This window comes from Dryobates pubescens, chromosome Z (genome assembly GCF_014839835.1).
Source record: "Dryobates pubescens isolate bDryPub1 chromosome Z, bDryPub1.pri, whole genome shotgun sequence".
NCBI classification, from domain to species: Eukaryota; Metazoa; Chordata; class Aves; order Piciformes; family Picidae; genus Dryobates; species Dryobates pubescens.
The window spans coordinates 37,099,525-37,123,823 of NC_071657.1; the positions used below are offsets into that span (position 1 = coordinate 37,099,525).

The window sequence follows — 24,299 nt, forward strand, 5'->3', positions numbered from 1 at the left end:
ACTGCCTGCTAGGCTCCTACCCTAAGCATCAAATCACAAGACTACAGCCAGAAGAGCTAACTCAGCAGCCACAGTCTCAGCCTCATGGACATTCAACAGACTCTACTTCAGCTGTAAAATACCCTTCTACAGTTCAAATGCCCTCTTTGGATTCCACTCTTTACACCATTTTTAATAATGTTGCGGTTTAAGTCAGGATAGACTTAAACCACACAAATTACTATGCAATAATTGGACCTATCTGGAGGAGTTCAGTATTTATTGCCTCATTGAAGTAGTTCCTATTAATACAAGTAACACCACAAACATATGTGAACATAGTCATCTCTGCTTTCCCTTAGCTTTCCAAGACGAGCAGGACTGCAAGCAGTCAGGAGGAGCCATGTGCGAGCTGGGGGTGCTACTGACCTTTGCTTGGAGCACAGTGGCTCCAGCTGTGCAAGCTTCCCAGGCATCACCAGAGGTCCTCCACAGCAAAGTACCATGAACCACACGGATACTGAACACAGGAGCAAACTACAGATTTGCTCCACAAAGAACAGAGGCAACCATTGGCTAATAGGTAGTAATACAGTAGTCATGACTATCTTCAACAAGGAATTCACAGATTCATTGAACTGTTGAAGCTGCAAGACACCTTTATATCATCAGGTCCCTCTGCTTGTCCAGAGCACTCAGTTCCACCACTACTGCTAAGATACTACCACTAAACCACATCCCTCAGCACCACATCCACACGTCTTTTAAATACCTCCACCACCTCCCTGGGCAGCTAGTTCCAACATCTGATAACCTTTTCTGTGAAGAATCACAAAATGTATGTGGACCTTAAAGATCACCCAGTCCAAACTTCAACCCAGTACTGAAGGGCCAACACTAAACAGCCCCAATATTGAACCCTGGGGAACACCACTAGCAGCTGGTTGCCAGCCAGATTTAACTCCATTCACCACCACTCTTTGGGCCTGGCCATCCAGCCAGCTTTTCATCCAGTGCAGAGTGCACTGGATCCAAGCCTTGTGCCATGAGTTTCTGAAGAATGACGTGGGAGACAGTATCAAAGACAGTATCAAAGACTTCAGTAAAGTTCAGGCAGACAATGTCCATGGCTCTTCCCTCATCCACTACGCATGTCACCTTACTGTAGATCAGATTAGTCAGACAGGACCTGCCTTTCATAAACCCATGCTGACTGGGCCTGATCACCTGGTTGTAAGTGCTGTGTGATGGCACTCAGGACGACCTACTCCATAACCTTTCCTGGCACTGAGGTCAGAATGACAGGCCTGTAGGTCCCTGGGTCATCCTTCAATTCCATCGTGCAAATGGGCATCACATTTGCTAGCCTCTAGTCAACTGGGACCTCCCTGGTTAGCCAGGACAGTTGACAAATAATGCTGAGTGGCTTGGTGAGCACATCTGCCAAATCCTTAAGTATCCTTGGGTGGATTCCATATGGTCCCACAGGTTTGTGCACATCTAAGTGGTGCAATACATCACTGGTAATTTCCTCCTGGATTGTGGGGGCTGTTTTCTGTTCCTCATCCCCATCTTCCAGTTCCAGGGGCTGAACCACCACGGAGCAATAGGTGTCACTGACAAATACTGAGGCACACTAGCCAGTCAGCAACTCAGCCTCTACCCTGTCTTTAGTTACCAGGTTTGCTCCTACATCCAACAGTTGGTGGACATTCTTCCTAGCTCTTCTTTAACACATTTATAACAGCAAAAGAAATTTTTCCTAATATCCAACCTGAACCTCATTTGGCACAACTTAAGGCCATTTCCTCTTGTCCTGTCACTTGTTGCATGGAAAAAAGACAGACCCCCACATTGCTCCAACCTCCTCTGAAGCAGATGTAAAGGGTGATGAAGTCTCCCCTCAGCCTCTTCTTATGAAAGCTACAAAAAACCCAGTTCCCTCAGTCACTCCTCACAAGACATGTGTTCAAGGCCCTTTACCAGTTTAGGCGCTCTTTGGAGACACTTCAGTACCTCAACATTCTTCTCGTAATGAAGGACCCTGGGGAACAAGCACTTCTAACTGGTCATCAACTGGATTTAGCTCCATTCACCACCACTCTTCGGGCCTGGCCATTCACAGCCAGATTTTTACCCAACATAGTGCATGCCTATCCAAGCTATAAGCAGTCAGCTTCTTCAGGAGGATGCTATGAGAAACTAAGTCAAATGCCTTACTAAAGTCAAGGTAAGTAACACTGGCAACCTTTACCTCATCCATCATTTGAAAATGAAGATACAAAAGAGAAGTCCATTATAGTTTCCAGCACTAATCTGCTTTATTCTCAGTACATGCCAAGTGTTGGAAGCACAAAACAGTGGCAAAGCACAATATTTATAAACACATAGCAAATGACATAGGTGCATGGACTGGCTGTAGATCATGTGGTCCGTGCTTCCATATGACTGGAATGTGGAACAGGTAGAGATCTATTCTTCCACTGAGCGGGGCTGCAAGCTAATCCCTCCAGTGATCACTCTCAAAATGGTGTAACTGTGAGTGAAACTGACAAAGAACAATGGCTTGACCATAGTGCCAGCCTCAACATTCTGCACAACAGTAGGTAACAGGTATAAATAGTGGCAGGGTTTAGTATCCACTCATTCCCTCCCAGAAGGGAGACCTTTCTGGGTAAAATTCATGACCATGACTCAGCTCCCAAGTTATTTCCTGGGAGATTCTATGCTCTTCCTTACAATTGTATTTTAGAGCTACACAGCTGTTCTTCAGTTCAATGCATTTACCACCAGCAACTGTGAAGAATTTGTGAATGTTGCATGAAAATAAGCTGCACTATTCATGTACCTGACTGCTTCTTTTGAAGGCTGACAGACCTACAGCAGACAGGCTGATCCTGCATCTGTGTCAGGCCTAGAGTATCAAATATTAAACTGACGTATCTATGAAGAGATAAATCCAGCCACTTCTAGCCCTTCTAACCTCTGAGGACCAGCTAGAACGCAGACAGATTCATTTGCCACTAAATCTACCCTTCACTAAATACAATGTTGCCACACAGTATCACTAAGGTTGGAAGAGACCCGAAAGATCATCCTGTCCAACGATACACCTCAATCTGTTTAAGAACAGATCATAGACCAAATTCAAACTTCTCAGACATTTCTCCAACTGAGAGTTTACAAAAATCTAAACCAAATTTAAACTCAACCGCATCCATAGACACGCCACCATGTGCAAAGGCAAAGGTTATTGCACACAGCCTTCTCTCGTTTAAATGGCTTTTCACTCTTTGAACTTCTGCCAAAGCTATCTGTTACCGTGATTTACAGCAATTTAACACATGATGAGCTCTAATTTATTAAAAATTCTGTAATGTACTTCAAGTTTTTCCTATAAAACTGAAAATACACAATACTCAAGTAACTTCCCCAAAACGTATAAACTGTTTTATACCAAGGAATCTGTCATATCTCAAATGAATTCACTTAAGCAACTGTACCTATTTAACGGAGCAAACTAAAAGCACTTCTACTTAAGACCACTATTAAATACTATATATTGAATCTGCAAGAGAATGCAGTCAGCTGCAGATGTCAGCATTATCCTATTAGAGGCAGAAGTTCAAGAAACACTCAGGCTAAAGTAAATTCTTACAAACAGGGCTTGCTTGGTTTTTTGGCTTTCATCGCTGCCTGGCCTGAGAGGCCAGAAACACTTCATTTGTAGAGTATCCAATACTAATCTTCAGAATAAAAAAAGGAGTAGGTAGCATCAGATACATCCAATTTAACAGTGCCATGCTAGTGGCATAGAATTTCCTCTTGTAACTGTAACTGGAGCGACTGATGACCACCCCCTAACAAGATATCCATGCACTTCATCTGGCAAATGAAAAAGACTATCTATGAGCAGTCCCTGCAACAACCCATGTGTCAGACACAATATGAACCACCTTCATTTAGATTTAAACTCTAAATGCTACTTTTTCAAAGAAAAAAAATAATAAGGAAGCCCTCTCTTCAGAAAGGCAGCTGTATCTTTCAGCTCCTCTTACACAGAGCTGCTGAAACCTCACCTACAGCAAATTAGAACTTTGGGAACATAGATTTCAGTATCACTATCAGTTCAGAGTTAAACATAAATTAGTTTCAGGGAACCATACTAATCTGTCCAAGCTAGAAAGTAGGTTTAAGATATACAATCAGCCTCTGCATTCATAGTATTTTTTTCTCTTCTTTCTTTCAGAGAATATTTTTCTGGAGAGGCACATCCATAAATCAAATCTTCAGGCTACCTAGTTTTATTCCACATGATCAGAGTTTGAAACATTTATCAGCCCTTAAAGAATGCCATTTTCCTTCTGCCCTAATAAACTTTGGAGTAGAATAAAAAGAATCCATTCTTTATGGCATCTCTAAGAATGAGCATCAGTTCATCTGCCAATGCTTACCCTAAAGATTCAGCACACTTACTACAGTGGCCAACCTGTAAGACAGTATGATTTTCTTCTGCCCTCAGTCAATTTAGATATGAAACTCTGCCTCCTATTCAGAAACTGTAGTGAACAATGATTTTTAATCATGCCATCTGTTCTTGAGGACAGAGTTGACTGACTTCTAACTAAAAAAAAATTAGGTCTTCCAAAGAAATACCAGTCCCTAACTACATCCCAGCTGAACATCCTAAAAATGTGTTATATGTGAAGCTGCTATTGCTAAGTTGTCCAGCTGTTCCCTACAGCTATTTTAGCCAGCTAAGCAAGCAGCATATGCTGGATTCCATCTAGGCAAGTAGTTCTCATAGAGCAAACTTTCTCCCTTCCCCCTCACATACCAATTTCCGTTTCCCCTACCTTATACACTATGCCAAAATAGAAGAGAAAAAAACCCATCTGTTTATTCTGAGACCTATTTCACCATTTCTAATAAAAAAGTGAACACTATACTTCCATCAATTTTAGTAAGGTAAACTTTTAATTTCTTGAGCTCTATAGAGAAACTGGGCATAAAAATGAAACCAATCCCTTCAATCCACATACCTGCCTTCCACACCACAACCTTCAAAGGAATCTGATCCGTATTCACCTAAATTAAGGTCATTTCCTCCTACTTCTACCACAAGGCTGCAACAAAGTTTATTCTGATGTTAGAAGCCCTTTCCTAAATTCCAGATCAAATTAACTCACCGACTATGACTACTCATTTGTTCTTGTGCTATAGTTAATTCAAGTGTGAACAGCTTTCCCAGCTCCCATGGTGCTTACCACTGTAAAAATATTTACACATCATTATGAATTTTTTCTCCCAGCTTGTCAGCCAAGCCAGCCAGGGCCCTTTAGTGCAGTTCCCCATACACTCCTAAGCGTCTCTTTCCTCCACGTGCTCTGGAAGAAATTCACTGCCTTTGGTGGCCAGCATACATGTCATAGACTGTCATCACTACTCTTACCAGAAGTTGCAGAAGCCATGAGCTTCATACTTCAGTGAATATAACTCATTAATCTACGCCGCCAATTTGATAGCCATTTCCAAAAGACTGACCCCAAATCATGCATTTGACTACAAACATAACATTTACATTATTCAATTCCCTCACGGTTCTATTGATTTTTACTCAAAATCACCAAATTCTTAAACTATCTAAAAGGACTATAAAGAGATGGATCCTAAGACCAACCCAGAAAGACAACCTACCAACCTACCTACACTTAAACTGTATCTCTCTTTATTAAGAAACTGAGTAGGGGGGGTGTTTAATCTTCTTTAAAATTCTCTACCTAGCTCTATCTCCTCTGCAACAGACTAACAGCTTTCTCCCACACTTTGGGAAAGTCATTGTTTAAATAAGGATGAAAGCATTCAGCCCAAAGAACTTTGCTCTCCTCCCTAAGGAATGAGATGCTAGTCCAAGAACTTCTGTTTGTAACTTGGACTCAATGCGCCCCATTTTTCTCTTTAAAACATATTCAAGCACACATACTGCCTGTGGCAGTTTTATGCTATGCCTTTAAAAGTTAGCTGCAGATTTTGAGCAGAAAAGTAGAAAAATATAAATAATTCACTATTGGGTGTAAAAAGGAAAACAAAACATTATTCTAAACTAATTTCATTGGCCAGAATGTGCGAGATGGATGCAGATGTACAGTATCAGTCTTTCGTTTCTTGGGTACAGTGGGATTTTGGAGACTGCACGTTCCTGGATACAGGCGGATTGCGAAACCTCTGTACGATGTGACTTGGAAGAGAAACAGTTTCCAGTGGTGACCTGAACAACAAACAGCCTTTGACCACATAAAGCAAGAAGTAGTCCAAGCAATGGGTCTGGGACCTGTCCGAGATGGTCCAGACATTAAGAACATTTTGTACATGGCTGCAGGTGACAATGGTCCAACCTGGTGCTTGTGGCAAAGAGCCACGTGAGACACACGGACATCCTCTTGGTTTCTGAAGTTGAGGCTACAGAGGCTCAGAGGCACAGAAAGAGATTCTAGATGCCTGGGAAGGAGCAAAAGCTGCTTCTGAAGTAACTGGAACTGAGTCACAACTTCTTCTAGCTCCTAGATTGCCAATTTTAAATTGGATGTTCAAAGGTGAAGGTTCCACACCACATCATGCCACATGGTCCAAGTGGATGGCTCTGATAACACAAAGAGTTCGAATGGGAAATCTTGAAAGACCTGGTCTGGTGGAGGGCATCACAAGCTGGCCAGAAGGCACTAGCTGTACCAGACCTCCAGAGGAGAAAGTAACTCGTGCTGAGGAAGCTCCTCCTTACAATGACCTTTCTGATGATGAAAAGAAATATGCTTTGTTCACAGACAGTTCCTGTCATCTTGTCGGAAACAAGAGGAGATGGAAGTCTGCAGTGTGGAGTCCAACACACCGAGTTGCAGAGGCAAAGGATGGAGAAGGAGAATCCAGTCAGTTTGCAGAGGTAAAAGCTGTCCAGCTAGCTCTTGACGTAGCTGAACGTGAGAGATGGCCAAAGCTTCATCTCTACAACAACTCATGGATGGTAGCCAATGCTCTGTGGGGCTGGCTAAAGAACTCGAAAAAGAATGGTTGGCAGAGAAAAGGAAAGCCTATGTGGGCAGCTGAACTGTGGCAGGACATTGCTGATCGAGCAGAGATAATTCCAGTGAAGGTGAAACACGCTGATGCTCACATTCCTAAGAGCAAAGCTACTGAGGAACACCACCACAACCAGCAGGCAGATCAAGCTGCAAGAGTTTCTCAAGCAGACACAGACTCTGATTTTGATCTCAATTGGAAACACCAAGGTGAGATGTTCTTAGCTCGGTGGGCTCACGATTTGTCAGGACATCAAGGCAGAGATGCAACATACCAGTGGGCTCGTGACAGACCCATAGACATTTCCATGGATGCTATCACACAAGTCATCCATGACTGTGACATCTGTGCTCCTATTAAGTAAGCAAAGCAAGTTAAGCCCTTGTGGTATGGTGACCAACGGTATAAGTATGGTGAAGCCTGGCAGATTGACTGCATCACTCTACCTCGTTCTCAATCTGGTAAGCAATACGTGCTTACCGTGGTAGAGGCAAACACTGGATGGTTGGAAACTTATCCAGTTCCACATGCAACTGCATGCAACACCATGGAGAGACAAATCCTGTGGAGACACAGAACTCCAGAGCGGATTGAGTCAGACAACAGAACTCATTTCAAAAACAATCTTGTGAAAAACTGGGCCAAAGAGCACGGCATTGAGTGGATATTCCACATTCCTTACCATGCACCAGCTGCAGGGAAGATTGAACACTACAATGGTTTGCTGAAGACCACTCTGAAAGCCATGGGGGGTAGATCTTTGAAAAACTGGGAAAAACATTTAGCACAAGCAACCCGGCTGGTAAATAGTAGAGGTTCAGTGAATCGAGCTGGACCTGCACACTCAGATTTGCTATGAAAGGTAGAAAGTGATAGAGTTCCTAAACCTCCCCTGGTGCAGCTTGAGACTGTGCCCTCTTGTTCTGGTGCTGGTTGCCTGGGAGAAGAGACCAACCCCCACCTACCTACAACCTCCCTTCAGGTAGTTGTAGAGAGCAATAAGGTCTCCCCTCAGCCTCCTCTTCTCCACGCTAAGCAACCCCAGCTCCCTCAGCCTCTCCTCATAGGGCTTGTGTTCCAAACCCCTCACCAGCTTTGCTGCCCTTCTCTGGACACCTTCCAGCAAGTCAACATCTTTCCTGAACTGAGGGGCCCAGAACTGAACACAGGACTCAAGGTGTGGCCTAACCAGTGCTGAGTACAGGGGCAGAATGACTTCCCTGCTCCTGCTGGCCACACTATTTCTGATGCAGGCCAGGATGCCATTGGCCTTCTTGGCCACCTAGGCACACTGCTAGCTCATGTTAAGCCAGCTGTCAATCTTTACCTCCAGGTCCCTTTCTGCCTGGCTGCTCTCCAGCCACTCTGTCCCCAGCCTGTAGTGCTGCATGTCATTGTTGACACCAAAGTGCAGCACCCAGCACTTGGAATTGTTGAATGCCATCATGTTGAACTGCGCTCATCTGTCCAGCCTGTCAAGGTCCCTCTGCAGAGCCCTTCTACCCTCCACCAGATCAACATCTGCTCCCAACTTGTTGTCATCTGCAAACTTACTGATGGTGGACTCAATCCCCTCATCCAGATCATCAATAAAGATATTGAACAGGATGGGGCCCAGCACTGATCCCTGGCGGACACCACTAGTGACTGGCTGCCAGCTGGATGTGGCACCATTCACCACCACTCTCTGCCCTCCAGCCAGTTCCTAACCCAGCACAGAGTGTTGCTGTCCAAGCCACAGGCTGACAGCTTGGCCAGGACTTTGCTGTGGAGGATGGTGTCAAAGGCCTTGCTGAAGTCCAGGTAGACTACACTCACAGCCTTCCCCACACCCACCAGGTGGGCCACCTGATCATAGAAGGAGATCAGGTTGGTGAGGCAGGACCTGCCCTTCCTGAATCCATGCTGGCTGGGCCTGATCCCTTGGCCACCCTGCAGGTGTGCTGTGATTGTCCCCATGATGATCTGCTCCATAATTTCTCCTAGCACTGAGGCCAGGCTGACAGGCTTGTAGTTTGCAGGTTTATCCATCCAGCCCTTCTTGTAGATGGGACATCACATTGGCCAGTTTCCAGTCATCTGGGACCTCTCCAGTGAGCCAGGACTGGTGGTAATAGATGGAGAGCAGCTTGGCCAGCTCTTCTGCCAGCTCTCTCAGCACCCTAGGATGGATCCCCTCTGGTCCCATGGACTTGTGAGTGTGCAAGTGGCTCAGGAAGTCCCTAACTACTTCCTCATGGACTTCAGGGGCACTACACTGCTCCCTGACCCCATCTACCAGTTCAGGAGGCCAGTTATCCTGAAGTCCTCCTGCCATACTGTTGGAAATGGAGGCAAAGGAGGTATTTAGTACCTCAGCCTTTTCCTCATCTTTAATTGCAGTGTTCCCCTCCAATAAAGAGTGGAGGTTCTTCTTGGCCCTCTTCTCAGCATTAATATATTTATAAAAATGCTTTTTGTTGTCTTTCACAGAAGTGGCCAGCTTCAGTTCTAACTGGGCTTTTGCCTCTTTAAGTTTTCTCGTACATGATCTAACAACATCCTTGAACATATCACGAGTTGCCTCCCCACTTTCCAAAGGTGATATATCCTCTTTTTTATCCTGAATACCTTCAAGAGCTGCTTGCCCAACCAGGTCGGTCACCTTCCCCGCTGGCTCATCTTTCGGCACACAGGCACAGCCTGTTCCTGTGCCTTCAAGAGCTCCTGATTCAAGTAGGTCTAACTCTCCTGGACCCCTTTGTTCTTCAGTGTTGTGGAATGGCTTGAATTGCAGGGACATGGTTTTATGGAACAGCTGCTTGAACAAAGTGTGTAGGCCGGACTCCATCTTGTTGTTTACTGCTCAAAGTAAGCTGGTGTGCTGATGCACCAAGGCCACCGTAGTCTTGTGGCTGTGCTTGCAGCTGCTTGCAAGATAACAGTATGTGAAACAAAGTATATGTGAAACAAAGGACTACTGAGAAAGGAGCTTGTGAAGTTGCACATAGACCTAACCGCAAGGAGGCTGGATATTATAATGTAACCCTGGACTAATAGCCAATAATGACATTTGTGCATATTTAGCTGAGATGCTTTATAAGCCATGCTTTCGAACAATAAAGTTGAAGCTTGCTTATCAATCATATTGATTGTTGCGAGTCTTTCCCTCACCCATCTCGCCGTTGGGTATTTCTTCCCAACAAATGGCACCCGAACACAGGGACCTGAAGGCTTAATAGGAACAGAAGAGTATCCGACGGCTGCTTCAGCAAGCTCACAGTCTACGGCTGCTGAAGGAAGGAGGTGCGGGTGGGGCCGGAGTGTGTCGATAGGGTATTCCCAGGTCTGTGCAGCGATCGACGGGCAAAGTGTGAACCCAATGCTGGCGTAGGGGGTTCATACCATGCCTGGGCAAGAATTCAACAGGAAGGATTCTGCTCGCTGTCCGGCTAAGGGCTACTGGCTCAGGTTCAAGGCTGCACTTAAGGACATGCCCGGCCGGGGTACGGAGAGCGAAGTAGCCCTTTTAATGTTTCCTTGAGAAACGAGGCTTGCTTTATTTAGAACAATTAGGGAAGCTTGTAGCATGGGAGAGTCTTAAGGACACTGGCGTGGAAGGACGAATACTGGTGATCATGGAAAAAGAGGCAGCATTCTCATTGCTTCATTGTTTTTTAGAAAAACAAAAGGCAGATGTATCGTCTAAGATAGTTCTCGGGCTTAGTTATTTTGATGAAACTTGTTGGAGAGACTATGGAAACAGACTGTGGGACTGGGTCACTATCAAGCTGCAAAAGCCGTGGCGAGAATGCATAAAGTGTATTAAAAAATATAAGCTAGAACAGCGAATGGCTGCTGCAGTTGCAGCAACTTTGTCAGGACAAGATGCAGCCCCAGTTTCGTCTGCACCCAGCGGGGAAAAAGCCGAAAAAAGGCAGCTCAGTGTGTCCGATCCCGTTCCTTAACATCTTCCTCTGATATCGCCAGCGAGGGCTCGGACAACACCGGCAGCACCGACAGCAGCGACGGCCATGGCAGCAGCCCCCACCCCTTTCCCCCGCAGAGGCTCGCACCAGCGACCCCCTTCCCAGTAGCTTCAGCCACGACTCTGCTCTGATTTAAAGCGACAGTGCTAATTTTATCATTTCTGGTTGTAATGTCTTTTAGAGAGTTGGTTTTTAGAGTTTTGCTAAGTTTTTCTACTAAGAATAATGAATAGCAAGCATTTGGTATTTACAGGTACTTAATACATAGTAATTGTAGCAAGGTATACCTACTTAGTAATGAGTTCAAATTATAAGATTTTCTTTTAGTTCGAACCTTCTTACTTGTGTGCCTAAGTATTTCAAAGGAGCTCCATGTAATATAGTTAAGATTTGTAATAAATAGGTATTAATTTTTAAAGGTTTTCTTTAGTTAATGTGCAGAAGAATCAAGACTATGAGGAAGAAGCATTTCAAACATCGATCACAATAACTGTTATGATAATCTGGGATCAAAAGCATCAATCAGAAGAATGTACCATAGCACCATGTGAATAAGGATTGAATATTAGAGTTGTTTGATTGTTGTATGATTAGATAAAATGTTCCTATGGACTTATATGTTATATATCTATATTACAAAAAAAAAAAAAAAAAAGGGGGGGGGGGGGAAGGAAGGGAGACAACCCCATAGCAAAAAAGTTTTTTAATGGTACCACTAAGAGATCAGTATTACTAAGATGAGCAAACACGCCATTATGTGGAATTTTATATTGGACAAAGCAATGAAGCTCTTTTGCTCTTGCGGTTTGCCTGCAAGTTTTCTGTCTGTGAAGCTAGAGCCTGGCCAGATCTACCTTTACAGATTAAAGAAATCTTGCTACCATTAAACAATTCATGATTTTTGACCATCCTAGAGAAAATAAAGATGCAACATACCTCTAAAGCAGATTGTAAAAGAGTGCTAAGGATTGCATTTGTGTCTTTATCTCTGTGTGCTATGTGTTCAAGCATAATCAAGTTTTCTCTATTAACAAGAGGAGTGAAATGTAAAGATCGGAACTATTAAGATCTAAATTCTTTTTTACAGTGTCTGTTATCTTTGACCACGTATTATGCCAGCTCTGTTAGAACATTGTAACTAGTTCAACTTAAGCTTTGTGCCTTGTATCAGTCTGTTAGACATGCTGTGTTACGGAACTTTTGGTTTTGCTATATAGCTTAGCTTTAATTTGTTTGCTTTTGTGTATGCAAGTAATATCTTGTGTAAGATGAGAACAACTCCTATGACCAAATGCCAGTGATGAGTAGTGTGAGCAATCTGGCAGTGTAGGCCTAGAGCCTGATTGACAAAAGAAGCTTTTAGGTTTTTAGGTATCATTGTATTAATTTTGATTATTGTTAAACTTGTGTATAATTGTATCATGCAAAGTGACAAAGGATAACCTCCAAGGCCTTATTTGTACAAAAGAAAAACGGGGGAATTGCTGTGGAATGGCTTGAATTGCAGGGACATGGTTTTATGGAACAGCTGCTTGAACAAAGTGTGTAGGCCGGACTCCATCTTGTTGTTTACTGCTCAAAGTAAGCTGGTGTGCTGATGCACCATAGTCTTGTGGCTGTGCTTGCAGCTGCTTGCAAGATAACAGTATGTGAAACAAAGTATATGTGAAACAAAGGACTACTGAGAAAGGAGCTTGTGAAGTTGCACATAGACCTAACCGCAAGGAGGCTGGATATTATAATGTAACCCTGGACTAATAGCCAATAGAATAATGACATTTGTGCATATTTAGCTGAGATGCTTTATAAGCCGTGCTTTCAAACAATAAAGTTGAAGCTTGCTTATCAATCATATTGATTGCTGCGAGTCTTTCCCTCACCCTGCTCGCTGTTGGGTATTTCTTCCCAACACTTCAGGGCTGCTACCCAGGGTACTCTCCAAATAAGTTGCTTAATCAAGCTGAAGTTTGCCCTCCAGAAGTCCAACATAAGGGTTCTGGTTTTGCTCCTCCTTATTTCCCTGCACATTGAAAACTCCACTATCTCATGATCGCTGCACCCTAGACAGCCTCCTACCATCACATCTCCCACCAGCCCTTGTCTATTTGAGAACAGCAGGTCAAGCAGAGCCTGACCCCTGGTAGGCTCACTTAACAGCTGCATCAAGAAGCTGTCCTCCATATGCTCTAAGAACCTTCTGGACAGCCTCCTGTCCGCTGAGTTAAGTTCCCAGCAGATATCTGGCAGGTTAAAGTCACCCACAAGGACAAGGTCTGATGATCTTGAGACAGCCTTCAGTTGCTTACAGAATATTTCATCTGCCTCTTCATCCTGGTTGGGTGGTCTATAACAGACTCCAACCAGGATGTTGGTTTTGTTAGCCCTCTCTCCAATTTTAACCCAGAGGCACTCAATCCTTTCATCCTCAACCTCAAGTCCTGTGGTAACAAGAGCCTCGCTAATCAGGAAATCCCAGGGCCACCCCTTCTCCTCCATTCCCTCGCCTGTCTCTCCTAAAGAACTTGTAACCCTCCAGTGCAGTACTCCAATCATGTGAATAGTCCCACCATGTTTTTGTAATGGCAACTAAATCTTGGTTTTCCTGGTGAACCAAGACTTCCAGTTCCTCGTTTGTTACCCATGCTGCGTGCATTGCTGTACATGCACTTCAGCTGGGCTGCTGATTTCTCATCTAACTCTGGTTTACATCCCTGTCTCTCCTTTCTGGAGAGAATGGTTTCAACACCCATCCCCTTCAGACCTAGTTTAAAGCCCTCCCAATGAGCCCTGCCAACTCTAGTGCTAGAGCCCTCTTGCCCTTTCTAGATAAATTCACCCAATCTAGGTCTGGCAGGTCAGGTGCAGTAAAAGTTGCCCCTTGATCAAAGAAGCCAAAGTTCCACTGCTGGCACCATCCCCTGAGCCAATTGTTGGTGGCATGGGTTCTCCTGTTCCTTTCAGTGTACACCCCTGCCACTGAGGGAACTGAGCAGAACACCACTTGAGCTCCTGCCCCATCAATCAGTTGTCCAAGGGCCTTGAATTCCTTTTTGATTGTCCTGGTGCCCTTCTTATCAATCTCATCGCTGCCAGCTTCGATTACCAGCAATGGGTAATAGAGGGCTGGATTAGCTTTGTTAGTCTCCTCGTGATGTCCCTTACCCCAGGCCTCAGGTAGGCAGCAGACTTCCCTGTGGGATGGGTCAAGACAACTTAGGGGTGCCTCTGTTCCCCTCAGGACAGAGTCTCCAACAACAGTTACTCTCCTCTTTTTCTTTATGGCACTAGTCCTGATGGTTGGTGGGGACTGCTTTGCTTTAGGCATCCCCTTAGATGGTTCCTCTTCTGTCATCTCATCCACACTGCCCTTAACCTGCAGGGCCTCATACTTATGCAATGGCAGTGGGGGAGGGAAAGAAGAAGCATGGGTAATCCATCCCAGCCCTAACAGGGACATGTATCCATTCCCCTCCATTTCCAGGAACAACACGGGAGGTCTGCAAAGCCTGCTCCCACATATCTAACTCCCTTTCACATTCCCTTATAGTCCTGATCCTTGCTACTTCATCCTTTAGCTCAGTCATTTCATCCTTAAGCTCAGCCACCAGATTGAGGAGAAAATGCATGGTCACACCTGACACAGGTGTTGTGTCCTTCACCCTCCATTCCAAGTGCCAGGCTCCAGCACTCTCTGCAGCTAGCAGCCTGGACACCTGCGTGCTTGTGCACCAGCTCTGTCTGGATACCTACTGTTTTTCCAACAGCCTTTGGCCAAGTTGTTACCATGGCTAGATCCCTTCAGGCAGGTGAAATTAAGTTTAGGGGGTTTATTGTTTGTAGTTAAAAATATATATTCCACCTGACTGCTATGTTTTATCCGAGTTACCACAGAGGCTTCTGAACGCTGTTGGCTGACCCAGCACACGCAACCGGGCATGAAGGCTCTCCAGCCAAAATGGTGTTGTGGGGCTCAACCCTGCTGGGTTTTAAATTTCCCACAGCTGACATCATGATCTCGAGCAGGCACGTGAGAGGACAACCCTGCCAGTCCTCACTGTCTGCCGAGGTCCTCCCACCCCGAAAAGCCCCAAAAAGAAATGTCTCAGCTCAAGCACGCCAGTCCCGGTGGCGGTCCTGAGTCAGCTCTCTAGCCAAAAATGGTTAGAGAGTAATGACATGTATTGTGCCTACTATTTAAATGTTCAGTGGGCAAGAAACTACTCAGCTCACAACAGAGTGCTTTAAAGTAGCATTACTGATAGGAACACATTTGGTTCTAGCTGCTTTCTTCTACAAATACTAAAAGCAGGTTTTGCTGACATAAACCTACATTTACTATTAATCTCTAAACAGGACACTCAGGACAATCAGAAGACCACTTCAGCAATTCCATGATGAGATCACTGCCCTATTTCAAGTCCCAAAGCCCTAGCAGATGCAGACATTAGAAGAACCATGCAAGAGGAAGTGTCTTTTCAATCCAGCTAAGTTTATGAAATGAGTGGCCAGGCGAAAAAGAAACTATTTGTATTCAAATGAGACATTTTAAATTAATATAGTATTTAAAAATAGCCTCATAGACAGGAGAAAGCTTATATTCTGAGCAGTGACTCTCAATGACCATATTGATTACCAAACCAACCCTGGAGTAGCTTCTGTGCAGGAAATTTTTACAACAGGATGTTCTCCACACAATTATTTACAAGTGTAAAAGCAATACAATGGTTTGAATAGGCACAAAAATGGCAAGACATCGTAAGTCTTTATAAAAAGACACTTAAAAACCCTCCACTTCCACAATACTGCACACTGACAACCAGTTGAAGGAGTAAAACAAGCTTTACAGCCTTTAATTAGACAACCAAAGAAACCCCCACAAATTAGAAATACAAGGTGTGAAGTTCTGATATTCTAGCTGGGGGGATGGGCATAGGGATTTCAACCTTAGTTCTCTCCCTTTCCTTGAGCTTAACATGCCTCTGATGCAAAAACACAGGGAATGACAGAACTACAGCAGTCTTTCAACCACACTGACTCAGCATGCTTGTCTCAGTCTCAAGCACTTTCCTCTTCACATTCAATTAATTATCCTTGCAAGGTAACATGCCAAGGCCTCTTGTCTGGCCTCTACAGGGCCTAAGTGAGATACACTCCACTCCACCACATCTTCTAAATTAAAAAAAGGGATTTGTTTTAATGAGTCCACTCTATCCAGTTATCCTGTCTGGAACAGTGGCCAATAATACCAGCCTTGGTGGAAAAATACATTGGAAGCCATATCCTTCAATGTTGTACATTTACGTAGCCCTGTAAATTTCCTTTCAGAAAAGTATTTTCCTATGTTTCAGAAATACAACTAAAATGCTTTCAGAAATTTTGCCAGCAAACATGCCCTTCTAGGCACAAGGGCAGCAATGGGGCTGTAGACACAGTTCATCTGCTCGTACTATTAACAGGTGTGTACTCTCCGATTTCCTTGAGTTCCAAAAAGGAACACTTTCCAGCCTATTGTTATCCATATCAAAGATAGATATGTTTCCTTACCAATTATATATTTGAAGTCTATTTAAAAGATAAGACAATTGTATGCATATCTATCTGCCAGTGCATACAATCTGTATATTTAACTTCTCAGTTTACCAGCCACCTTGGGAATGGTGGTCCAACAAACTTGGAACTGTTAAGAACTACAGCACATAGTATTGACAAATTATTAAAAGTATGAAAGCAACTTTTTCTTGATGACTTAGCTAAACTGGCTAAGAATATTCCAAATAAATCAAACGTACAATTATGGTCATAGAGCCATAATGCATTCAAAAAATGGCGAACATGTAAAAGCATGCTCTACTATAGATCAAATCAGTTGTATTCACAACTTGTGCTATCTTAACCTTTCTTTGACCAACAAGTATGTGTCATCCTCCCCTAGCTCTTTGATAATTATATTACTAGATTTCAAGGAAAAGCGTAAAATTGTTTTGACTAGAAAGCCCTATCAGATTGAGTCCCACCACCAACCTAACAGCAACATGGCCATTAAAGCAACATGTCTACATGTTAACACCTCCAGGGACAGTAACTCCATGACCTCCTGGGCACACCTGACCACTCTTTCAGTAAAGATTTTTTCCTTAACATCCAATCTAAACATCCCCTAGGACAACTTGAGGCCATTTTCTCTCATTCTATCACTTGATACTAAGGAGAAGAGACCAATTCATTATAAACACCTTTCAGGTCCTGATAAGACTTGTTCTCAAAACCCTTCACCAGCTTTGTTATCCTTCTCTGGACTCACACAACTCAATGTCCTTCTTGTAGTGAACACAGTACTCAAATCTCACTGCCCCCCAGTACAGAGGCACATTCACTTCCCTACTCCTGCAGGCCAACCCATTTCTGATACAAGCCAGGATGCTGTTGGACCTTGGCCACCTGAGCACACCACTGGCTCATACTCAGTTCACTGCTGACCAGCATCCCCAGATCCCTCTCTGCCCAGCAATTTCTCAAGCTACTCAGCCCCAAGCATGTAGTGGGTTTGTGTGGGTTTTTGTGACCCACACACAGGACCTGGTACCTGGCCTGGTTGACTATTACACAATTGGCTTCAGCACACCAATCCAACCTGACCAGATCCCTAGAGAGCCTTCCTACCTTTGACCAGACCAACATTCCCCCTCAATTTACTGCTTTTGCAAACTTACTGAGGGTGCAATCAATCCCCTCATCCAGACAACTGATAAAGATAGCAAACAAGACTGGCCCCAAAACTGAGCCTTGGGAAACCCCACTAGCAGCCAGCCATCAAATGGATCTAACTCCATTCACCACCACTTTGGGCACAGCCAATCAGCTAGCTTTAACCCAGCAAAGCATCTGCCTATCCAAGACATGAGTTGCCAATTTTTCCAGGACACTGTGGGAGACAGTGTCAAAGGCTTTATTAAAGTCTGGGTAAACAATATCCACAATCTTACCTCATCCCCTAAGCAGTTCACCTTGCCATTGATGATCAGGTTTGGCAAGCAGGACCTGCCTTTCATAAACCCATGCTGACTGGGTCTGATCAGCTCATTGCCCTGCACATGCTGCATAGTGACCCTCAAGACTATCTGCTCCATGACCTTCCCCAGCACCAAGGTCATACTGACAGGTCTGCAGTTTCCCAGATCCTCCTTTCAGCCCTTCTTATAGATGGGTGCCATGTTCACCAATTGCCAGACAGATAGGACCTCCCCAGCCAGCCAGGAACTATTTCTAAATACAGGAAAGCCTAGCCTTCTTCACTGGAACAGCTTCCCTTGCTTGAAAACTCTAACTCTTGCCAGGAAACAGGGGAAAAAAAAGACTAGACACCTAAGAAAAACACTAGCAAAAACCCCCAGACAGTTAACAAAATAAGCATGAATTATCAGCGAACATAACTTGAAAATTGCTACAGTCCACAAAGAAAGAATGAAATTCTCCCTGACGTGTTTATCCTGGTAATCTCCAAATATATGATTTTTGCAGAATAATTTCTTAAACCTCAAGTAACATGTATGAGCCCTTTAAATTTACACATCCTAACTGTGCAAGTACATACACTCACCAATAAAATCCTAGACGATGTGAGAGCTATGTAACACTCCTCTAGAAAATGAGAAACATAACCTGCTGCAAAATCAAAGAAAAACTGGATTAAAATATCAGAATTAGAGGAAGAAAGACAACTTTAACCTAGAAGGACATTTCTGGATTTTTAAACAGAATGAGAGCACTTTTCCTCTAACCGTTCAGATGGTTAGGGAAATGTAAAAACAATCCTCTTATCAGCAACTGCCAGAACATCAACCGATACTTTAACACATGTAGGAAGGAGCTGGTCAGAACAAGTTTGTACCTCCTCACATGTTACAAGCAAAGTCTGATTTCATCATTTCACCCAGCAGTATTCTCTGGGTCTTGCAGAACTTGTTAAAATGTTAATTCTCTTGATGAAATACAGTAAATTACACATTCAGCAAAACTAAATCTATTACTTTATCTTCTTATATCACAAAAGAACCCAAAAAAACACACCACTATTTTCTTATGAGGTAAATGTACTACTACTTGCAATTTGTTCAGTTAACCTCTATTCTTCACCAATGCTGCTAGATAAGGAAATATTTTTCCCAACAGAAGCACACAGTTTACCAGCAGAGCTCTAAGATAAATGAAAATGATTGATACCTTTTACAACAACCCACTGTTTCCATGCATCTTTCTCAGTCCCAGACAGAACAGAAATTGAAGCAAAGTATGCATCAAAACTGCATAGTTTTTCAATACTCATCTCCTTTTTTATTAGATGTTTTAGTATAGCTCTCAACATACATAACAGATACAGACAGATCGATCTGATTTGTGGGTTCATGATTAATATTTGCTTTTGTCTGGGTTCACAAATCATACTTTATCCATTCAGATAATAGTCTGCACTAATTCAGACCTTTAATATTGCACTCTCTGAAGAGAATTACAGCAGCTTGTGATTTTTATCATAGGCATCCCACATGTACATATTTAAAAAGTATCCCACTTGAACACACCACCTTGTTGTTACAAAGCCAAATTTTTTTTTGGACTCCTTATAAGTCAGAAAAATACAAATTCTTTGTTATGCCTGTCTTTGGTTTTTCAAAAGTATTATCCCTTTTTCCCTCCAGTATAACTGTTTTATCTGGAAAAGTGAAATATATGCCAAATGTCACCTCTTCCTTATTACCTGCCCTATGGATATTGCTTCACTTTGCTGCAGTACACTCCCCACACATTTATCAGAACTTCAGTATCTACTCTAAATTTCTAAACTTAAAATCAAAAGCTTCCAGTACTAAAGAAGCATAACACTAGCATCCAAAAATTCCCATATGCTTGTTTAACAATAAAGCATAGCCATACTAAGGATGCAACAAAATACACAGAAGTTCAAAATTTCGCAACTGTCTTGTTGACACAGCATTAAGCAAGCGAGCATTTCCTGGGTGTTCAAACATAGTCAACAGAATGAAATGTGAAAGCCCACATTCTACAACACAGACTGACCCAAAAACTACTGACATCCTGAACATTCCTTGTACTTCTCTGCATTTTGTCGGTCAGATTTTTAGGTTAACAGCGCAGGAAAGCTGAAAAAGAAACACACTTATTTTCAATTGCTAATTCACTTTCAAAGGCAGTTAAGAATGCTTGTTAAGATTTTTTTCAAAGCCTACATAGTGGTACCTACAACAGGAGCACTAGCTTTAGACATCTACAATGTCATCACTGTCACCTGAGACAAGACATGTACTTACAAAGGTCTGCATTACTTCAGCAGCAGATGTTTATTATTTGCTCGTAATAAACTATTAATGTATTTAATATCTCACAGACACCAAACACATGAAGGTGGTATAAGTAAACACACACTTTCATTTACCCTGGTTAAGTCAGAGCGCACAAGGAACAACCTGCGCTGGTCAGAACACTAGAACAACTGCAACACCTAAATCCACCCCACTACAGAGCACAGCGAGTACAACATTGCTTCCCGTGAACTCCAGAGGTTTGTCCCCAAAAACTTAACAAAAAGTCATGCCTGCAAAAACTTCTCAATTTCATAGAAAGCTTTTTCAAATAACAGGGCCTGAGGCAAAATCTTTTCAAACGTCAATCAAAACATTTGTCTTCATCTAGCACTTTCATAATCAAGAACACTCCATGCTTCAAAAGTCTAATCTTTATTCAGTCAACACACTCAGCTGGTCAATACTTTAAAACACAACTAAACCAAAATTAAAGTCACATTATTAAAAGTATGTTTTAAACTTAAAAATTCAATTGTCTGATTAAGGTGGGGAAAAAAGAAAGTCAGCTACCTCTGTAAAATATGTAACAAGACTAATTAACTATTATAAAGTGTGCTGCTTCAAATTATCACTGGAAGGTTTCTTTAAATATTCCTTATTAAGAACAGCTTTTAGTTGTTATTACTAATAATGCATGATGTGCTGTTAGAATACTACTTTGCACTATAACATTAAGTCTCTTCAGATTCAATTTTGTAGTGAGATTAAGGGGAGAACTTGCTAGAACAAGAATCCAATTTTAGCGCAACAAGTTCCACGGGCCTATCACCAGATGATTTTTGGCCTTGTCACAGTAGAGGGCACAGTTCCAAGTAAACAAGCTTACCTCTGGCTGACAAACACACATGTGGTTCAAACACTAGAAGCAGTGTTTCCTAAACTCTGCAAAACACATTTGTTTCAAGATACTAGAATCTAAGAAACCAGGGCACTTAGCTAAAATTAGGATTTTTCTAAATCAGACTGAGAACTTTAAAAAGTGTATTTGTGAAATGTTTGAGTGATGGTATTTCAAAGCATTCCCCAGTTTTAACATACTTGGTTTCTGACTTAAGGATCAAAAGTGTTTATTATTGAGTTCTATTATCTACAACACTTTCAACAAGACTTCCTTCATAATTTTCTGAAAAGTAGACCAAGAAAATGTAAATGCATTTTTCACTTCCACACCTTTACAGCTAATAATAAAGCTTTAACTTGCTTGCTCTAAACCAAAGTCTTTTCCAAATCCTATGTATATTTCCTCTTATCACCCATTCCTCGCCAAAACCTGAAGTACTCATGCCCATGAGAAGCATTCTTGTTTCAGTTACTTATCTACTGAAGTAACTATTTATGAACAGGGAGCAGAGTCTTATTTCCCATAATCCAACTCCTATCTAAAGCATTCTGCTGTCTCATACACTGGTGAGCTCTCCTTTTCATTTTCTTTCCCAGCACTTTACTGAATACAGAAAACAGAAGATTTCCAACAGCTTTTCTCAGTAGTAAGACTAACATTTTAAATTCTTGAAGGCTTCCAACATGTGCTTCAGCTAGGTATTTGCCACCTCCCTCTGCCACACTGTTCAACCAAATGAATTCTTAGTCTGACTTGTAACTGTTGTCCTTTATTTTTCTTAAGACAGAAGGGGAGCTGGGTAAACGAACAGACTTTATAAATGCAGATGCAATGTTCCAGAGTTTCTATTCCCAGATGTTACATTAAAGGCTGCTGCAGACACACCTTCAGATGCTCAGTTCCCCATTCTTTCAAATGAAGGCCACAAAGATACCTCAATTTGGCTATCAAAGGCAACCACTCATGCCCAAGCAAGTGACAAGGCAACTTCCAGCCCTATTAACTCATTGAAGGCCCTTCCTCACTTCAGAATGAATCTCCCCGAGTGTTTTTCAACAGATTCGCACATGCCAACAGAAAATGTTCACCTGCAACCAAAAGACATCTTGTACGCAGAGATAGTCACTACGACCTGTAACAAACCTCACCACACAACATTTATCCTAGCAAAATCTCACACGCACTATCTCACCTCATAAGTGCCGATTAATCACTGCAGCTCCCACTGTAGGCCAAACAATAAAGCCTAGCTGCATGCATCTCTTAGGCAAGCATATCTAGGACAAAGGCTCACCAAGTTCTTCTCCTGTACATACTGCTGCAGGGAAGACCCCTACAACTATTCCAATGTTTCCTTTCTAGGCAGGCACCTGCAGAGACCAAGTACCACACTCATCTTCTGCCTGCACTACCTTCCCTGCCAGGATGTCATGACCCCACTCCCAGTACACCTGATACAAACCAGCTGATTACTACTTTGCCCCATTAACAACTAATGCACAGGTATGGGCACACATTCCTGAAAGGAAAAAACCTTTCGCTTCCCATAGTACTCTTGCTCCTCTCGTTCACAGTCCAGTGTGAGGTATTCTCCCACGTTCTGGGCACTCTTCTCCAAGACGAGGGAAGTCCTTGAGCTGTGGGATTAGCCACAGCAGTCCCTTTCCTCCAGTCATGAGAAGTCACTCTCACTCACATGTCCTCTCTGAACGACGAGGAAAACGTGTCACCCCACGCCGGCCTGCGCCCCTCGAAAAGCGGTCCGCATCACCCCCGCCTCCCTATCCCCAGCACGCTAAAGCGCCCCGCTCCTCACTCCCACGTTGCAGCTCCCTACCCCCGGCTGTCCACGAACATTCCCCTCCTCCCGCGCCGCAACCTCCAAACTTCTCCCAGGCGGTCACATCACCCCAACGCAACCCTGCCCCTAGGCCCTCACAGAAGCTCTGACCACCACTCATGGCCGCACACGTTGCCCGCTCCTCCTCCGCGGAGCGGTCTATTCTCATCCTTCCCCCATCGTGCCCCGGGGGAGGGGAAAAGTCCTTCGCAACATTTCCCTCGCCTGAGCCCTCCCCTTCGCGAAAGGGGCGCGAGGCCTGAGGCCGGGAGGGAACAGAGCGCGGCCCTCCCGCTGCCTCCCGCGCGGGCCCGCACCGTCTCCTCGGGGTCGATGTCAATCCGGAAGGTCTGCTGCTGCAGTGTTTTCAGTGTGATCTGCATGGTGGCGGCTGCACGCAACCCGTCGCGGCTCAGCTTCCGTCCCCGTGTCCCCCCGCAGCGCGGCGGGACAGGCGGGGAAGAGGAAAGGGAGGAAGAGCAGGACGCGGCAGCAGAAAAGGTGGAGCCCCGAGACGCCTGTCACACTCAGTGCGGCGGCAGGCGGAAAGGAGGCGGTGCTCAACCACCGCGGCCCCGGGAAAAGCAAAGGCAACGGAGACTGGAGCGCATGGCGGCTGCACGCCCCCGCCCGGCGGGATTGGGAGGGTCAGGCAGCGATTTACAGCGCCTGCTCACCGCCCTTTCGGGTGGTTGGGGAAGGTACGCATGCGTAGGCGTCCCAGCTGGGTGGTACCCGCCGCTCCGCCCCTTGCGTCACTACTCCGATCGCTAGGCGCCGGCGGGGTGGGGTGCTGCCTTGCGCAGGCGCGGAGGAGCTCGCCGAGGTTGCCCCTGTGCTGGAGCGCGGCGGCGGCGGCGGCGGCGGGCCGGACGGTGGGGGGCGCGTGAGAGGGCGGTGGAGTTGCGTACGTGTACGCTTACAAGGCGTGCCACTTATAAGCTGTTCCTACAAGCCTATTCACACATGCGTGCGTGTTTACAGGGTTCAGGGGCCTCTGAGGGTTGCAGCTTTACGCAGGGTTGCTGTGGCGGGTCATGGAGGCCGTGCGTGTGTCTGTCCTTCCAGCCAGTCTGCCGTGGCTGGGAGCTGGGGCTGTGCAGTGCTTCGTCTCTGCTACATGTATTATTGTGAGGTGGCTGTGCCTCTGAGTGAGCCAGCTGCTTGTCTCCCTGGAAAACGCAGGTTGCTCTGTTGGCCCGTGTATACACGGTGGG

The 24,299-nt window shown here is 44.2% G+C and overlaps 1 protein-coding gene across 1 annotated transcript in view; it reads right to left on the reverse strand.

Annotated features, from left to right (window-relative positions):
* RAD23B (RAD23 homolog B, nucleotide excision repair protein) overlaps window positions 1–23,621 on the reverse strand; it is a 56,759-nt gene extending 33,138 nt beyond the window's left edge. The window contains exon 1 of the mRNA XM_054178293.1: window positions 23,400–23,621. Coding sequence (XP_054034268.1) covers window positions 23,400–23,465 — 66 coding nt within the window. The 5' untranslated portion in view covers window positions 23,466–23,621. The remainder of the gene's footprint in view (window positions 1–23,399) is intronic.
* Between the last annotated feature and the right edge of the window lie 678 nt (window positions 23,622–24,299).